This window comes from Vicugna pacos, chromosome 13 (genome assembly GCF_048564905.1).
Source record: "Vicugna pacos chromosome 13, VicPac4, whole genome shotgun sequence".
Taxonomy (NCBI): domain Eukaryota; kingdom Metazoa; phylum Chordata; class Mammalia; order Artiodactyla; family Camelidae; genus Vicugna; species Vicugna pacos.
The window spans coordinates 24466213-24485423 of record NC_132999.1 but is presented as its reverse complement, the minus strand read 5'-3'; the positions used below and the strand labels follow the sequence as shown (position 1 = coordinate 24485423).

At 35.7% G+C, this 19211-nt stretch overlaps 1 protein-coding gene across 3 annotated transcripts in view; it reads right to left on the bottom strand.

Annotated features, from left to right (window-relative positions):
* Nucleotides 1–18482, bottom strand: part of MYSM1 (Myb like, SWIRM and MPN domains 1) — a 37802-nt gene extending 19320 nt beyond the window's left edge. For 2 of the 3 annotated variants that reach the window (XM_072974335.1, XM_072974336.1), the window contains exons 1-9: nt 18393–18482; nt 14643–14718; nt 13044–13114; nt 11113–11190; nt 10996–11019; nt 9783–9861; nt 7000–7098; nt 4696–5462; nt 766–896 (exon numbers count right to left, since the gene is read on the bottom strand). In XM_072974335.1, coding sequence (XP_072830436.1) covers nt 766–896; nt 4696–5462; nt 7000–7098; nt 9783–9861; nt 10996–11019; nt 11113–11190; nt 13044–13114; nt 14643–14718; nt 18393–18457 — 1390 coding nt within the window. In that variant the 5' untranslated portion in view covers nt 18458–18482. The remainder of the gene's footprint in view (nt 1–765; nt 897–4695; nt 5463–6999; nt 7099–9782; nt 9862–10995; nt 11020–11112; nt 11191–13043; nt 13115–14642; nt 14719–18392) is intronic. The other variant, XM_072974337.1, reaches the window with a different exon arrangement.
* Nucleotides 18483–19211: the final 729 nt, after the last annotated feature.

The window sequence follows — 19211 nt, the reverse complement described above, 5'->3', positions numbered from 1 at the left end:
ATACAATATGCTTTGGGCAAAAAGACACCAAAATAAAGGACAGATCCCAGGGCAGGCTGTAAATTCTATCTATCACTACATGAAGTGAAATAATCTCTGACAGGAAGTTTTCTGGTTGTCTTTTCATAGACACAGAATACAGAGTATACTTCTCTCAAACCATGAGTTACAAGATACTAATTACCTTATCACTTTGCAACTATAACTATTACCTTTCTTCAAAGTTCTCTGTCATGTTAATTCAATAAAAGGGGAGAATACATTTTAAATTATGCATATTCATTAACTTTAAATTTGAGAAAAACTAGGGTGAAAGAAATTTTCTATGATGAGAAAAATATTTTGGTACTTTTATTACACTTAAGTGTACAGGCTCATAAATTATTTTACTTAAACATGGCTAGCCAGTATTTCTAGCATTAATACAGTATTTCCAGATTAAATGGGCTTTGATTAGACTTTTCATAAAATTACTTTTCTGGACAAAGAACAGCATTCTTAAATCATTTCTACTACTTAGACTGAATATTTTTTCCTTTAAAATCACACCACCAATTTTCACAGTAGGTTAAAGGGAAATATCATTTAATCAACGGAAATCTGTTTTGCAACAAAATCTCAACAATACATTTATTCCATAATGTTACAGCATCTTTCTATATTCTGTATCTACCATTAAGTCTACTTGAATTCACAAAGGAATTAATGGGTGCTGTAAGGATAAAAAATGTCGAGTAAAAGATGTTGTTGGGTTTTTATTTTTACCACATCCAAAATTGATTGCTCCTATCAACTCGAGGTATGTATGAATCCGTCCAATACAATTAACATCCCCACAGTTCTTCAGGCCAGGACGCACTGAGGTCTTATTTAAGTATTTCGGTTTGCATATCTCCCTAATTAAGAGATGGAAGTACAATTATTTTGGATAAATAAAAACATGAAAGAAGATTTCTGGGGGAAATTTTTAATATCCAAAATATTTTTTAAATGTACACCCTCTCAATACATAAATGTGTAGTAAAGACAATGCGAATACATAATACCCGAATGTACTTTTTTCCTGAAGTATCTGTAAACGAAACAGTAAATTACAAGTATCATTTCTCCCCCAATATTAAATTCAATAGATTCCAGTTACCACAGGACTTTGAAGTTAGAAGCTTATTTATCTATAGATCCAAGTGCAAGTCTGAATCTCTGAATGAAAAGGGCACTTTCCTTATACGTTGAAAGTATTTAGTATTAGACACTCCAATTTTTAATACATTATTTTAGGTTCTCGTACTTTTACTTTGTTGGACAGCATCTTTTAATTATGAGCTACCTTATAAATGCTTAAAAGTTTTATGTTAATTTTTAATCGTTATACCAACAAATACTAAGTGCTTATTCTTAGTAGAAAACAAAAATAGATATTATAGAACATTCTAAAGGAATCAAAAAGTACCCAAAGACTATGAAAGGAATGAGAGGTTTACATAATAAATTAAACACATTATTTACTAAATATACTTAATGCACCATGCTAGATGGTACAACACAGAGTCTGAGTAACAGAGAACTAAATAATAGTAACAAACAATTACTGAGTGCTTATGCCAGATGCTGTACTGAGGTTACACATAACTCTACAAAGTAGATTTTATTATTCTTATTTTAGAGATGAGGAAACAAGAAGGTGAGAGGGATTAAAGCACTTACTTCGGGAAGTGACTGTATTCAAACACAGACCTTATAAACCAAGTATTCAGATATATCATATAACACAGGTACTTGTTAATCTTTATTTTATTCTACAAATATTTATTCTGTGTCCTACGCACCAGGCATTGTTCTAGGCACTAAGGATACCGAGATGAATCTCAGGTTCCCGAATGTACAGACCTTACAGTCTAACAGTCAGTAAATTAATGAGTAATACATACTCTATCGTCAGGTAGCAGTAAGTGCTAGGAAGACAAAGTAAGAAGGAAAAGGGGAGAGAGTAGGACAAAAAGGCACAGATTATTTTAGACAGGGTGTTTAGGCAAGGCCTAAGCAGAAACCAAATTTAAAATCATAAATTCTGTCAAAGTTCTGGGAGGTTAAAAAGTAATCTGAGATGCAGGAGAGTGTCAGAAGTTCCATTAAAAAGGTGAGTTTTAGTTGGTCTTGAGAGAAGAGGAAACAAACTGCAAATGAAGGCAAGAAAGCAGGAATGGGCATGATACAGCCGGCTACCAAAAAGCTGCAGGAATACAATAAACTGTATGATCTAATTCAAAATTACCCAAATCAAAAAGCTTTAAACAGAGTACTAGCACAGCACTGAGCAAATGGTAAGGCCTCTAGAAGTATCTTTTCATAGCATAATTATTTATTCTTTCAATCTGCCTCTGTATTCCAAGCATTGTTCTAAGAGACACAACAATGCACTATGTACTAGGGACGTAACAATGAACAAACCAGACAGAAGTCTGCCCTCGTGGAGCTTACATTATCATGGGGGGTGGGGACAATACAAAAATAAACATATAACATTTTCAGTGGTAGTAACTTCTATACAGTACATAAAATGCAGGGTAAGAGAATGAGAAGGGGGAGATATGTGAGCTACTTTAGGCACAGGGTTGTCAGAAAAGGCCTCTAATTTCCCTTGAGCAGAACTGAATGAGAAGAGGAAGCAAGATTCACCAAGAGCTGGTAGGCGGACAAGCATCCAAGGCAGAGTGAAAAGTCAGTCAAGGCCGAGCTGGAAGTGTGAAAATAATGGGTCAAGACTACAGACTCTGGACTCCCCTTCACCTAATGTGACCTGGAACAGGTCCCTTCTCCTCTCTGAACCTCATTTTTCTCATCTGTAAAATGAGGACAAGGTTGTCAAGAAGACCAGAGATGATTTAAATATAAGGCATGGCATTGGTAAGCATTCAGTAATGATATTGGTTACTATTCTAATAAAGAATTCCGCTAATCAGGGAGTCAACTGCATGTGCTTTCATGGAAAGGATCTTTTAGCTATGAACAAATCTAGTAAGACTTTTTTTTTTTAAACATTTAACTCTTCCTTCGTTTGTTTTTTGTAACACCACCTCCAGTCTCCAAATACTGTCTTCTATTTCTGAAGAGAATAGATTTGAGTTCCTGCTCAAAACATTCCTTTTTGCTTTCACACAGTTCTGCTAAATCATTATACTGAAATAGCAATATTTAACTGGTTTCATGAACTAAGGCAAATGACATTAGGAAACTAATACCATATAATTTATGCCAGCTATATAAATTATTCTGCCTCATAAATCCAAAATTCAAAGCAACAAGTGAAATTTGATTAAAGTAACATTAAGTAGTCACTGATGATTTATATAGGTATTTTTGAGTTAGTTATTATTTTGAAGCCTTTTAATTTTGGACATTCATGCTCTTATTTCTAAAAACAAAATTAGACTACCAATAGAGTTCTAATTTAATCTGTCTTTCTTAACAGTGTGAATTAGGCAATGTTGAATAATAGAGCAATTTATAGAGTTGAGACTTGCAATGAAGTCCTTCTTTTGTCAGTAGCTGGTTGTATAATCAAAGGCAGGTCCCTAAAATTCTCCTGATCCCAACATCATTCTATCAAATAGAGAAAATACCACCTGCCTATTTCATGGGATTGTTGTGAGGGATCAGATGAGATAAAAGAGCTCCCTGCAAACTGTAAAACAATTATGCAAATATCAGGAGTTGTTTCTCATAGGTATTTTTCACTTTGATACCACCCTTACCTAGAATTCTCCCAATCTCAACAATCTGCAAGCTAACCAAGAGTCAAGAACAAGAAAAAAAAAACCCTTTCTTTTAGAGTAGGGTTACCTTTAGATGTCAAAATACTTAATATTATGTGGGTAAAATGAAGGTTAGTGATATAATAAGCCTGGTTATTTGTTTTCCTTTGGTAATCTTCCTAGGTTATAGCAGAGGCCCTCTGTAAAGATGGCTCTACATAATTCTGTAGCTCCTGAAGCAGTAACAATTATAAACATTAATGATATCTTAATTAAACTACTAGGAAAAATTCAAATTACCTTCAGAGCACTCAGGCTAATAAGGTAGGAATTTTTTTTGGTTTGTTCCCCATCTGTTACTAAATAATTCAAATAAAAGGCACTAACAATTTGGAGGTAAATTTCACGTATCAAAAAATTCCTATATCCTGATGAAGCTGGATGAATGAATTAGTAACACATTATATGTCACAAGTTCAAAGTTCAAAACATTTAAAGCAGATATTTGGGAAGATTTCTGAAATCTAGCCACATTTAATCATACTATCCTTGCCACCAAAGTTTTCTGTCTGTGCACTTCAAAGTACATCATAAACTAGGAAAGACATTCTCCCCCTTTCCCAGAGCAGTAGTGTTTTCTGTATCTTTCTGACTTCGTCCTAAGAAGCTGCTTCTTGAGGCAATCCTCCACCCCTTTTCTTCCAGTACAAAGACTCTTAAAGGACAGACAGATGGGTTAAGATAGCTATAGATGACAATATTTACCAAAGCTTTCCAAAGGCTTCACTATGGGAAATTTTAAGCTTTGCCTATTGAAATAAATTAACACGCTAAAGCTCTCTGGAACACTAAATGTAAAATACTACATTCTGCATAGGCCTAATTAAATACTCTAGAATATCATAAGTCTTAAAATGGCATATAAAATATACTTTCTCCTTACCACTGATCCAAAATATAATTCCTAATTTTCAAATAGCGTTCTGGTGTTTTAGCTTGGCGCCCCTCAAAAAACTCAGGAATGGCTTGTTTTTCTTCTTCTTGAATGATATTTCTATCTATTTCTACTTCTTGTTCTGGTGGTTTAAGCTCTTCTTCCTCATGGCTCTCCTCCATTTGGCAGGAATGAAAAAGCAATTCATTATCACTCAGGTCTTTCTGAACTCCACAAGGCTCTGGAGAAAGCAACTGCCTGGCATCATCTGTTATTCCGTTTCCATCATGCTTATCACAGGTTTTTGTCGGTTCATTACATTTCTGATCATTTAATTCAACTGATTTTTGGTCACCAGTGCTCTGATTTTCAGTCCAAAATGTAACTTCTGAGCTTGAAAGTGATTCCATTTCACTTTCTTTTATATTCTGAAGACATTCCTTGGAAGATTTAGAAATGGGCTCTTCCCGGCTGTCAGGAGCAATGAATTCTCCTTGACTGGTTTCATGACTTGTACTATTACGGATGTCTAAGAAGAGATCACTGCTAAGATTCTTTTGGGGAGTTTGAGAAGTCAACTCATCTGCCTCATCTGTGATGTCCACTTCTTCATCATCAGATAACTTTTCAATTTTTACAGCATTCAAGTTGGGATCAGCACGTCCCCTTAAACCTGATTGTGTCCACGCCTTTGTGCCTTCACCTTCATTTTTCACCTGAAAATCACTGATGTGCTTCTGATTTGGTGTTTCCTTTTCTGGAGCATCTAATTTTACCTTATTAAAAATCAAAATAAAACCCCCATAATATTAACATTTTAAAATTTAATCACTGGCACAAAAAATAGGATAAATACAAAGTTACTAAACTGAGTACATGTCAATGGTATATTACACCTTTACTGTGCTATTCTTTAAAGGGTTTACAACTGCATTTTAAATGTAAAAAGATCATCATTGTATCTGAGGTTAACTGGCTTACTATGTAGAAGGGAAGTAAAGGGTAGCAGGAGAGAGAAGGAGATTTGGACATATAGCCTGAAATAGCCTTTACTAACAACCTTGCTATTTAAGTTTCCTGTTTTTATCTTAAAAATGTAGATAAAATCTTGCATTATTTTATTATATTAATGCTTCTTTTAATATTAAAACATATTCTTTCACCTCAAGTCTTTGAGTAAAACTGACACTCCAAGATGCCCCGCATTTTCTGGTCTAAGAAGAATGGGAACAGGAATAACTAAATTAAGCGTATTCTGTTCCATAATGCCTTCACCTTGGCGAACTATCTTGAAAATATTTTTGCTGCTTAAAAGAGGGAGCAGATGATTGATCTATGATGAATCCATTCCATTACTTACTTCCTATGCCCAAATGACACTAAGTTAGATAAATCTTGTATACAGGGTAAAACCCATTACAGTTGACCCTTGAACACTGCAGGAGTTGGGGTGTCAACTGTCCACACACTGGAAAATCTGCACGAAACCTATAGCTGGCCCTTCGTATACACGGCTCCTCAGTATCTGCAGTTCCCCCAATCTGCAATTCCACATCCACGAATTCTGCAGTACTGCAGTTATTTACTATTGAAAGAAATCTGCACATAAGTGGACCTGCTCAGTTCAAACTCATGTTGCTCAAAGGTCAACTGTATTTACATTAAAAGAAAACCCCAAATTTCACTTAAGACACTTTGAAATTCTACCTAATTATGTTGCCAGAACTCAAGCAGAACATATTAGAGTAATTCTAAATATCAAAACAACATGGTGTAAATATAGTACAAATACTTGAAAGACTAAAGAACTAGTCTATAAACCTTTCTGAACACTACAATTTATTAAAATTGTCAGACAATTCTTCACAACAATTGTACAAGTTATACTGCTACTGAAAATATTTTACAATCACATTAGCATTTATGGTCCCTAATCTCTAATCATTCTTAAAAGTTTAATATAAATATTTAAAATTTTCCAGGAAACAATGCCCTCTAAGGTTTTCTCCTTGGAATACTACTTTGCGTTATAAGATGTTTTGGAACAATTAATATTTCGTCCTTATATTTAACTGCATGAAATTATGTGGATTAATATAATACCTATTTAATAGTAATACTCAATACATTCAGGATACACTTTGAGATTGTTGAAGACAAACATTTATAAGGTACTTTGTTATGAGTATAAAATACTTTCTCTAGAAAAACTTTGAACATTAAGGCTTTAATGCCTGAATTAAAGAAGTATGTTTTGCTTACTAATTTTATTTATTTTAAATATTATCACTAGGATATTTATATTTTGCTTACCTTATTTTTAAAGTATTGTCTGGCATAACTCTTCACTTGTAAAACAGTGCGACTTCCAATCAGCTTTGCAATTTTGGTCCACCTTCGGCCAAACTTAGCCTATGTTATCAAAATGGAAAAGAAATTGCTTTTGATTAACTAAATATTCAAAACAACTGCCACATTAAAAAAAAAAAAAAACCAGAACAACTCATCTTTATTTTCTAAAGCACACAATGAAGCCTCATATATGGTTAAGACTTAAAATCAAAGCCCACATTCTTCTTTTGGAATCTTGATTTCTAGAAACAGACCAAGATGAATTAGAAATTTGTTTTCTTTTTATAGCTATCTAAATGAAGACCCATCACTTCTATGCATGCCTAACAGTATGTATTAGTATTGAACATTATGATGTTCCAAATCTAAGAAAACTTAAAAAAAAAGTGCCTGAAAGGCAGGCATATTTTCCAGTTACAGAATCAACTGAGTATGTTCTGACACTAATTTCAAAATATATTGCATCTGATTCCAGATTCCATCTGTTACAATATCCATTACATGTTCCATAGCAGATACTTTTACACTATACAGATATCACTGACTTACAAAAGTGAATCACAAATGAAGCAATCCACAACTGACACCTCCCTACACCCCTCCACTGTCAAAGGCTGTGTACCTGCTATCACTGAAGCTATGGAGGGACAAACTGAGAACTTAAGGGAGCTCAGGTGTATTCTGAAGAAAAGAATGCAATATAATTTTAAAGCTAGATGGGATTTCCAGGTATCAAGTCTATTATTTGATACATGAGTCTCCTTTATATCTCCAACACAAGATACTATTCCTCACAGAAGCGCAACAATCCTAATTTTTTTTAAGAATTCTTAAAACTATTGAAATAATGATTAAAAAAAAAGCCCCACAATAACTCAGGGAAGTTGACCCCAGGGCCAGACTTACAGGCCAGGCAGTCGTGACTTGTGGTAGCAAGTCTTCAAAGATCTGACCTAAATGATAAACCTTAATTTATATACTTACTTCTAGTAGTCATTAGAAACTCTTAAAACTGAAAGTACTTCTGGGAAAATTATTAGTAAATATAAATTAATTATTTAAGATTGCTCTTAACTAACACCTGGCTGAGATCAACTTACTTTAGAATTAGTTATCTGTGTTGTGTGATGAAAGAAAATAGGTAACCTGGTAGCATGAAGCACTTATGGAGACAGGAAAGATCTGGATGAAGTGTGACTAGTTAGGACAGCAGGGGCCTGGGCACTATGAAAACTGGAGAGGGGATACTGACAAGAGGAGCAAGGAAAACATTCACCAGTTTCAAAACAGAGCAAAGGGACAAGACAGAGAAGGAAAAATCTTCATCATTCAGTACTACGTTATTTCCTTCTCTCAAGCCTGAGAGAATTCAGTCTACAAGCAAATGATATCAACAGGTTATCAAGGTTGGGAATACAACCAACGGTTCCATGTATTTTTGTGGGGAAACATTCTAAGTATAAAATATCTGTTTACACATATAGAGGTATCTACGTATGTTCATACATAAATACACATTTGCTTTATACAGGGACAAAATATCTCTGGAAGGACACACAAGGAACAGATGACAATGGTTACCTCAAGGCAAAGAGCACTAAAGGCTGAGACAGGAGTCAAAGAGAGACAACACCCTAAACTTTAGGTACCGTTTGAATTTTGAACCATGCAGTTACAGTCCCTGTAACTACCAACAATGTCAACAACAATAACCAAAAAATTTACAACCCATTTGTGTGTGTATGTACATTCTGGTTTTTGGTAAGGGATAAAAACTCAAAGTAGTCAGCAATCTTAAATAAATGACTGGTTAATTAGATTATATAAATGACAATCATGCAACAGAGCATCATTAATATAAAAAACATCAACAAACAGGAGAAAAATCTCAAAGAGATAAAACCTTCAAGAGAGTTTATGTATTTATATAAAACACCACAAAACATATAGCTTATTTCCTGTCATTTGTAAAAATATTAACAATGTTTCCATTTGCATCATGATTCCTATGCAAATATTACATAAATATTCTATATATGTAATATACAAATATATAATTTCAAAATTAATTAGTGTAATACTGGGTAACATGTACCTTAAAAAAAGACAGAATCTACTATTGACAGTTAAAAATTTGACTCCTTTATTATTGACTCCTACTGACTCCTTTACATTCAGGAGTACATTTATAATTAGAAACTGGCATCCATATTTTTTCCATTATGCAACTTGCAGCCATTTAAATAGATCTCTGTGAAACATTCATGCAAAACAAATGTTTCTGGTCTTCAATTATATCCATTGAAATATTTAGACTGTGCGCACAATGCCAAATATCTAAATTTAAAAAAACTCAGCTGATCACCCAGACAGTTCCAAATATGTTTTTTTCCAAGAGAAAACATCAGGTAACTAAATAATTTTGCCTTTTAATCTGGGTAGTTGGTACCATGTATACAGATATAGCTCAATTTCTTGGGCTTTATTAATACCAAAAAAAAGGTAAAAAAATATCTAAAATATTGATCTAAATTTATTTTAGTATTTTAGTAACTTAGATATGAGTTAAAAGGAATTCTCATTTACTACACTACAAACATCACTCTAACTACAGAAAAACTATAGGTGTGATCATTGTAATTAGAAAGAAATGTCTAGTCTGTATAAATTAATTTAACCTTATAATTCTATCAATATTTGCTTCCAGAATTATTTTACTATAAATTAAAAATTGCTCTATTTACCAGCCCTTGTTCAAACAGCTCTTTTTCTTCTATCGTCCACTTTACTGAGTAACTGGCTGGTTTTGTAGGAGAGTGTACCCTGAGGGGAAAAAGAGGAATTGCAAAAAAATTTCTGAAATGGAACATTCCATATTTACGCAGCTAAAGGTTATAGATAGCCATAGGCTAAATTCAATACTCTGAGTCTAAGAATTAAAAAGAAGAAGAAGAAGGCTGCAGCCTGTACCTGGGGGAACAGATTTACCCTGTCTTATATACTTCTCTAGCTCAGGACAGGAGCCCCCAAATATATAATCTTTGGGTCTGAGTGAAGGTAACACTAAAAGACATCAAAGGAAGTCAATGTGTTAACAAATAAATAGGCTCCCTTAGACGGGAAACAAAGCAGCACATGTTAGTACATTTCTAAATCCTGAGAGGTATATAAGAGTTTAAAGTGGCTCCAGACGTATTATCTCTCTGATTCTTCCATGTAAATCTATGTAAATATCAAGCCAGAAAAGAAGTAAAAATACTACAGCATTACATTTACTGCTTTTGAAATGCAGGACTTCAAGAAATTAAAAATAAAATAGTGATGAAATTCAACAATTTAACTCAAGCAAACTGTTAATCTTTTCATTGACTTCATTTTTTGGTTGCTGTTGTTTGTTCAGCAAAATGCAAAAGCCAAAGTCTGCTCGGTGCTCAAACTCTTGGCAATTGTAAATCCGCAAATCTACTCTTTATGGGATTATAAACATGCCAAGTTTAGAAACACGAAATAACATCAAATTTCCTTCAATTATAGGGAAAGGATGTTTATAAAACAGTTAATTCTTAATTTCTCTAGATCATTTTTGAAACAAATTCAAATTAAATTTTTGTTTGAAATGGCTGAAAATTAACTGACAGGCCAATGGAAATCAAGTCAATTCCTAATATATTAGCGAGCAGCTTTAAAAAAATTTCCCAACAAATCACTAGAAAACCATCTTTTCCATAATCTAATGGAATTGACTGTGTAAGGCCATAAAAAAATTCCAACAAATAAATAACATCATAAAATTACCTTGTAACATTCCAATATCTGTATAAGAAATAGTGATTTAAATTTCTGTATAACCCAAGGTCAAGAGGGCTCTTCCACAGGCCAACTATAATTTATTGCTTAATCTTCCCATAATTTTTAACTAACCAAGAAGATGTTGAAGTATAAAATGTAAGTACATACATGATTTTTGCTGTTTTCTGCAGACTGCACCACATGAAAAAAGAAAATAAGGAAGCTGGTGAAGAAGTTTTTAAAAATACAATTCAGACTTTTAAAAGTATTATAAATTGATTTTACCTCTTCATGTATTTTTTATCATCTTCCTTGTGATCAAGCCAGAATTTTTCTGGAAGTGACTTTTTGGATAAATAATACCTGTGTAACTATTAAAGAAATATTTAAAACAATAATAAAGTCATATAATTCTTATGTGACTTATATACAGTAGCATTCATATTCTTAAGAAAGTCACATTTGAATTCTAGCTAAACCAATTTCTCAAGACTTTCCAGGTCTGCGAAAATTATGATGAAAACCTTTACACCTCACAGGGTTGTTATATAGATTAAATATTACCTGTGAAGTCACACAAACACAGTGCCTTGCACAAAATGTGAGCTACATAAGTGCTAGTTTCTCTTATCTTCCCTATCAGAAGTGGCTAAGATATATCCTCAATGTCTTATTTAAATCTTTTTTTCCTAATACATATGGGGAATGTAACAGATGAATCTGACTGATTGCCCAGGGAAACTTCAGAGTATGTGTTTTCACACTTCTAAAGGTAACAGGATTCTGAATGCAGGGTTGTTCTCTACCCTAATAAAAATAACAGACACGTAGGTCAAATCTATCAGGGAGCCATTCTCTAAGACTTCTTAACACTGGCCTATACTGCAATACTCTCAGATGAGTCTGAAGATATTCTTCACTTAACAAATATTGACTGTGTATCGTGTACACCAGGCACTATGCTAGGTGCTGGGTGCCGAGGACAAAGATACAAGAAAACATCATCCTTGTCCTCCAAGAGTTCACATAACTTTTACTGTCATCATTTTGTTTCCAAATCTGGAAGTGAACCAGGGACAACCTAATAAGTACTCATTAACCTAGAACTGCACTGTTCAATACATTAGCCAATAGCCACATGTGTAGCTACTGAGTACTTGAAATGTGGTTAGTATAAACTGAAATGTACTATAATACAAAATATATATTGAGATTCAAAGAGTACAAAACAAAGAATGTAAAATATCTCAATGTTTATATATCGATTAAATGTTGAAGTAATATTTTAAATATACTGTTAAATAAAATTATTAAAATTAATTTCACCTGTTTCAAATGTGGCTATTAGAAAACTAAGTAAGATCTCTATGCCTTGCACTATTTTTCTATTTAGAAGCAATCATCTTGGCTATAACCACAATGTTAGAGAATAAAAAAGCCTACAAAGGGTTAACCTTGATAATTAAGGGTATAACGACACCCTGAAAACAACACAGCAATAACGAAGAATAAAGAGAACAGAAATTCTGGCTTAAAAAGCAGGTAAAACTCCACGAAGCACAGATGAGCTAAAAGTAAACCACTACTTATTAGACTAGTGTCAATAATCTTTATACATCATAAAATCAGAAACATTTTGTTCAGTCTTTTCATTTTACATAGAAAAAAAGAGTCCCAAAAAAGTTTAGAAAGTTAAAAATCACAAATAGATGAAAGTAATAAGGACAAGAAGCCAGTGGCTGAACTGTGAATAACGATCTACAATTTCTGAGGGAAAAAATCTTCATTCTGTAGTTTTGTACTTTTTACTTAGATTCTTCCCACTGAACACCTGTAAAATGGTAAGAGAACTTTTACACATTCTACTTGTGTCCTTGGACAAATTAACATCTCTGGGTTTCAGCTTATATAACTGTAAATGGAGGTTTGGACTAAATGATTTGAACTTGGACTAAAGATTCTAGCTGATTTAAAACACTCTATAACTTCTACTCAGTATTAAGATAGTATAAATAACTGGTTGACAACAGAAACTCAAAAACATTAAATCAGATCTCAGACTCAGCAGTAAAACAGAATGGTAGGTAACACATTATATACTAGCAGTCTGGGGCCAGATAAAACTATCTAGTAACTAACATGGTCTCTTATAAGTTTTGCATTTATAGATTTTTAACCCTGAAATCTTTACTTTCTTCACAATCATTAAAGGATACTCTTCTTCCAACAACATTTTCTCAATGACAGCTCTGTTCTCTTCACTGATGGTGCTATCCAGAGTCCAAGGCTATTAAAAAAGGGAAGAATACATTTTTTTTAATTTACTGATTTTGATATTATCATGTTTTATTAAATGAAAATTCATAATACAATGATTACAAATAATAAAGCTACTATTTACTGAGCACAAAGACATATCTTTGATTCCCATGATAATGCTACGATAGGCATGATTACTTCACAGATGCATCCACGATGCATTCACTAACGTTTCAAGTGGAAGAGACTCGAGCCTTGGATTTCAACATTCAGGTTCCTACCCATGATAAAGTAAAGATGTCTATCATGTATGAGGAACTATTAGGTTATTAGGTATTTTGCTAGATACTGCATCCATTTCTAAAACTTACAATTCTTTTTGTTTTCTCCCTTAAGCCACAATTTCTCTTTAAATAAACAAACAAAACTTAAAACTTTTTAGCTCAGGTCTCTTCTCCTAGCTCTATCTAGACTGTTATAACCAACCACCCACTCAGAATTTCCACCTGGATATCTAACAGGATTCTCAGACTTAACATACTCAAAAGAGAACTCAGCATCACATACCTTCACCTGCTTCTTCCCCAGCCTTCCCAACTTTGTAAACAGCACTATTAGTCACCAAGCTATTCTGACTAGAAACCCAGCAATCATCTTGGTTCTATCCCTTTCCCTCAATCCCCACAGCCAGTATACCAAGCAATTCTACCTCTAGCACATAATTCAAATCTGCCAACTTCTGCCACAACCTCAGGCCAAGCAACCAACAAATTCTGCTCAGGTTACTACCACTGTTTCCTAGCTAGTCTAATTACCCTCTTGCTTCCTACAAGTATGAGAGTTGTTTGTTGCCTTCCAACCTTGTCACAGATGTCACCCCCACCCCCTCTTTCCCACTATATCCTAGACACTGGGTTTCAACGAGAGACTTTACGCTATTCTTTCTGCCTAAAATGTTTTTCCTCAACTCTTTACATATCTACTCTCATTATTTTCAACTTAAATGTCCCCTTCTTAGTTTCCCTCACTGACAAGTTTAAAGTCGGTTCCCCACCCTGTTACTCCTGGTCAGCATCGTGCTTATGTCCTTCATGATCTATAATTAGTCTACTTGTTTACCACCTGACTCCCTTTAGAATGTAAGCTTCCTGAGAGCAGGACCGTGTCTGTCTTGATTACAGCTGTATCCCCCAAGCTTGGCCTAGTGGCTGGCACATACTAAGTACTCAATAAATAATCACTAAATAAAGAAATGAACCATGCAACAATCCCCATTTTTTTAGATGAACAAACTGAAGTTAACAATTTTGATAAGTAGAGCCCCAATTCATACCTAAATCTAGCTGGCTCCAAAGCTGTTTCCCAAGAATCCATTTTTCAAAGTCAAAAGAAGAATAAGCCCCTTCTATTTTTAAAGTAAGAAAAAGGTTTCAATATATTACCCCTGTGGCTGCTGAGAACTAGCACCAAGTTTGTTTGTTTGTTTGTTTTAAAAAAGAGGTACTCTGGGCAATAAGTAATATCTTAATGCATTGATGTTTTCATAAAATACTTACAATAAGACCATTCTCAGTTCTCCATGATGAATCAAGATAGTGATCTTGTAAAACAGATGCTGTATTTTCATCACTTCTGTAATAATTAAGAAAATGGGTATAAAAGTGAGATTATACCACTTAATGACTATTATTACACAACATAGTGACTGGCAGGTTTCAGATGTTAAGCAAATATTTAGCTCCCTTCTCCTCTTAACAGATTTAATATTGCTGATGCCTGCTCTACCTCTGCTCTGTGAAATATATAGTGGCTTTAAGCCTCCCTATGGCAACTGCTAAACATTAAGTCTGTTCACTTCTTTTGTTTCCAAAGAATAAACAGTTTCACATGGGAAAACATACCCCAAAGCAGCAACCACAACATGCTCTGCAGCTATGAACCAACACTTCAGAGTTCTTTTGATGCATTTGGATGTGTACACAGGAATTCAATTTTACAATTAATTCTTTTAGTTACATCTAAAGGATAAAAGCCATCCTTCAACAGCACCACCCTTAAAAGGAAAAAAAAAAAACCCCAAGAATAGATGGAAGAACCAAAAGAAAATACTCGGACACTACAGTGAAGAGATAAGAAATCTGATGTTTTAATAACACATACAAAAAAAACTTGGGTTATTTGGGGGGGGCGGTTTCTATGCCCACAGGGGATTAAACTTTGTTAATTCTCATTCCCTTCACTAATAAGAACTCTCTAAAATCACAATGTTCACTTCATACGCAAAAAGTTGAATAGTTAAGCTTGGGGAGGCTTAATCTATGATAAAATGAAATTTAATATTTGCTTCTGTACGTTTTGAAGTTAAAGTTTCTGAGTTATTGACTTTCCCTAGACCTAATTTAGTGGTAAGAATTTGTACCTCTTAGATTGCAAAAATCTATCTACAGGTTTACCTCCATATGGCATATATATATATATATATATATATATATATATATATATATATATATATAAAGGTTTACTGTGTGCCTCATCCAATAAGAATGTTAGTTCTATGAGAGTAAGAATTTAGTTTTGATAACTGCTGTATACACAGGGCTTGGCATATAAAAGATAATCAACATTTGCTGAATCACTGAATGAACAAGGTAGATGAGACATATATCACACAGGTCTCCAGGAGTTAAGGAATAAAGATTTTATCATAAAGCCAATTGAAGATTGAAGGGAATAACATGATCAGATCTGGATGTGAGAAAATACTACTCTAACTGCAAAAAAGAATAGAAGGGAGCCAAGAGGACAAGGAGCAATTAAGAGGGAGTGTGATTATATAAATACTAGAGAGAGGTGACAGTAACTTAGACCTCAAGAACAAGCAGTGTGAACAGGAAGTGAACACATTTGAGAGGAAGTGAACACATTTGAGAGGATCCTCAGAATCAATACATTCTTGACAATTGATAAGAAGAGAGGTAAGGAAAAAAGGATAAAGTCTAGGTCTGTGCCTTGCATGACTGGGTGGATGGTGTCACTTACTAAACTAGGGAACCTGGAGAAGCAGGTTGGGTGGTGAAAGTTTATAAACTGAGAATGAAGTGCTCGTGGAACAACATCCAAGGGCAGATAGAGTCAGAGAACTGGATAAATGGATCTGAAGCTCAGGAGAGAGATTTGGGTTGGTAACGGATTTGGAAACATCAGCATGTATTAGGGAATTTAAAAACTAATTTCTATAGGTCAAAAATGGCTAAACATTGGCAAAATCTCATATGGTCTAACCTAACAGACAGAAATTTAAGTCCTGAGAGACAGACTGTGTGGTCAGTGACAAGTCTTATGACAAAATCCCTTGGAACTATGACTTAAAGAACAAGCAGAAAGAGAATGAGAAAGAATGGTAGGAGAAGTAGAAGGGAAACCAAAATATTTCAATGCCATCTTCTAACTTTGGTAACTAGCATTGAGCAAGGACTTGAAAGTGTTTTCAATTAATCCTCCAGGGTTCCACAAAGGTTATCATCAGCTGTAACTACACAATTCAGGGAGCACCTAAGTGTTTATTCACATTAAATTCCATGTGATTAGAACCCCAACACCAGAGTTCACCAGAATATAAAGTTAATAATGTGCCTTGGAGCTGTGTAAGGCAATGGCTCTGACCATCAGGAACCAGTAATCTTTGTTATTGGTTGCATGAGACTAAGACGATCACAGGTACCACCAACACACCTAAGGCTCAAGCAGAAAAATTAAAGAGAAAGGAAAGGATAAAAAGGGAGAAAAATAAAATGCAACCAGAAAATAAAGAAGAACCTATGGAAAAAGGATAGAGCCAATGCTCTGAGAAGATGACCTTAGTGCTTCTAAGGCCAACTCATTTCTCTCTGGACTGAAGAATATCTCCCACTTAGTTTATAGACTTGTTGTGAAAGGTAAATTAAATCATGCATATAAGAGCACTTGGTCAAGATTAACTTAGTCTACACAAATGTGAACAATGACTGTTACTAAAGGCTCCCTATTCATTTGTATAACTTTGGACTGTTTTGCCCAAAGATCTGAGGGAGAATGTCTATATGAACTTAATTATTTCTCATTTTTCAGTGCTTCGGAGTTCAGGAGAACTTTAAATCCATTATTTTAGCCCTTCGTAGGCAATGTTAGTACTCTTCTCCACTTCTCCCTATTGATAGATTGGACCATGTGAAATTGCTATTTTATAGGTCAAAAACAGTCTAAGATTGGCAATTTTACATGGTTCAACCTAGAAATTTCTAATGAAGTTCTTCATAGTTACAAGCAACATAGCTGGCTGAGTTTAGAACTGAGGTCTTCTGATTCCTGACCAGTATAGGCCTGAAAGGAGATTCTGAAAGCATATTTTAAAAATAATATGTATTAATTTCTTTCTCGGTAAGCAAGGAGTCAAAGGGCTAGATCTCTCTCAAGCTGGAGGTTGCTGTTTAAAACCACACTGGCCTGCTCTGCTTAACTGGTACGAAAGAAACTGTGACGCCTCACTGGGTCCTCGCAATACCATCCCTGAGGTTAACGGGATGGTAAAGAACACATTTACAGAGCACCTGCCTTATTCTAAAGCACATCCCATGATTATTTCATTAGATCTTCACAATAACTGCATGAGGTACAAAACATGACTGTCAGCATATACATGAGCTGCCTGAAGGTTAGACAAAGTAAACGTCTGGCCCAAGGTCACACTGCCAGTAACTGGTAGTGCCAGCCAACACATAAGGAGAACCCAGAGCTGTCCAACCCTAAAGTCCTGCTTCTTTAAGTCACGCTGCCTCTCGGGAAGTTTTTCACAACTACACCTATGTGTCGGAGGAAACCAGTGGCTGGTAGGGATAAAACGACACGCCCAAGGTCACACGGCTTGCAAGTGATGGAACAGGAATCCGTAAGCTCGGGTCCCGTCCAGGGGCCGTCCTTGTTCTAGTTATTGTTGGGCGGCGGCAAGGGAGCGGATTCTACGGTGGCAGTAATGCAAGAAGGAATCTAATTGCTAAAGAGTGTGCAATGTGCCAGGCGCGGCGGGCACCCCACAGCATCCCGGTAAAAGGTGAAGGAGCCCTCCGACACTGGCCTCTGTACCCGCCCGCTGGGCTCAGGAGGGGCCGGCAGGCGGGATGGGCGCGGCGTCTCCCTGGCCGCCCGGAGACCTGGCCCAGCGGATGGTCTTCCGCTCCCTTGGCCCTTGCCAGAACCGCGGCCTTTCTAGGGTACTCTCCTCGCATCCGCGCCCATCCCCGTCTCTGCAAGACCCGGTCTCCACGCCTCACCCAGACTGTGCCGCCGCCGGCACCACGTCCCCTTCAACGTCCACATCCGCCTCTTCAGCCGCCATGATAGGACCTGACCCCAGCCGTCCTCCCGAGAGATCCCGCGAGAGGTGGAGGCCCTGAAGGCGGGGCCGTGTGCATCACGGGGCGGGGTTGAAGCGTCGGGCAGTCCCTCCCATGCCGGGAAGCGGGGCTTTCAGAGGATAGATGTCAAGGAGGCCTGGGGCTTGGTCCTTTGACGTGTAAGGACCTTGGCAAGTGGCCCAGGCTTGGGTTTTGAAGAGATTATGCTCTTGGATAAATTCTTTGGCGCTTCACGTCTCTCACTTGTAAAATGGGGATAAAAGTGCTGAAAAGATCAAGCAAGACCTTCTTTGAACCGTAAAGATTTCTTATCTGCTGGTTTGGTTCCTTCCTTCCTTCCTTCCTTCCTTCCTTCCTTCCTTCCTTCCTTCCTTCCTTCCTTCCTTCCTTCCTTCCTTCCTCCCTTCCTCCCTTCCTTCCTTCCTTCCTTCCTTCCTTCCTTCCTTCCCTCTCTCTCTCTCTCTTTCTCTAGAAAAGGGTTATTCAGCACTTATTGAAGTGCTGAACAATATCTGTTTTAAAATTAAAGAAACATTAAGAATATAACTTACGATTGCACATTTTATTTTGTAGCAATCTTTACAATTAATTAAAAAAAATCACTCTTTTGCCCAGGGATCTTCACAATAACACAGTGAAGTAAGCAGAATTGGTATCATGAGTCATGCTTTACAGATGAGGAAACTGAGTCTCAGAAAGCTGAAATGACTAACAAAAAGGATAGACAGCTAGTCA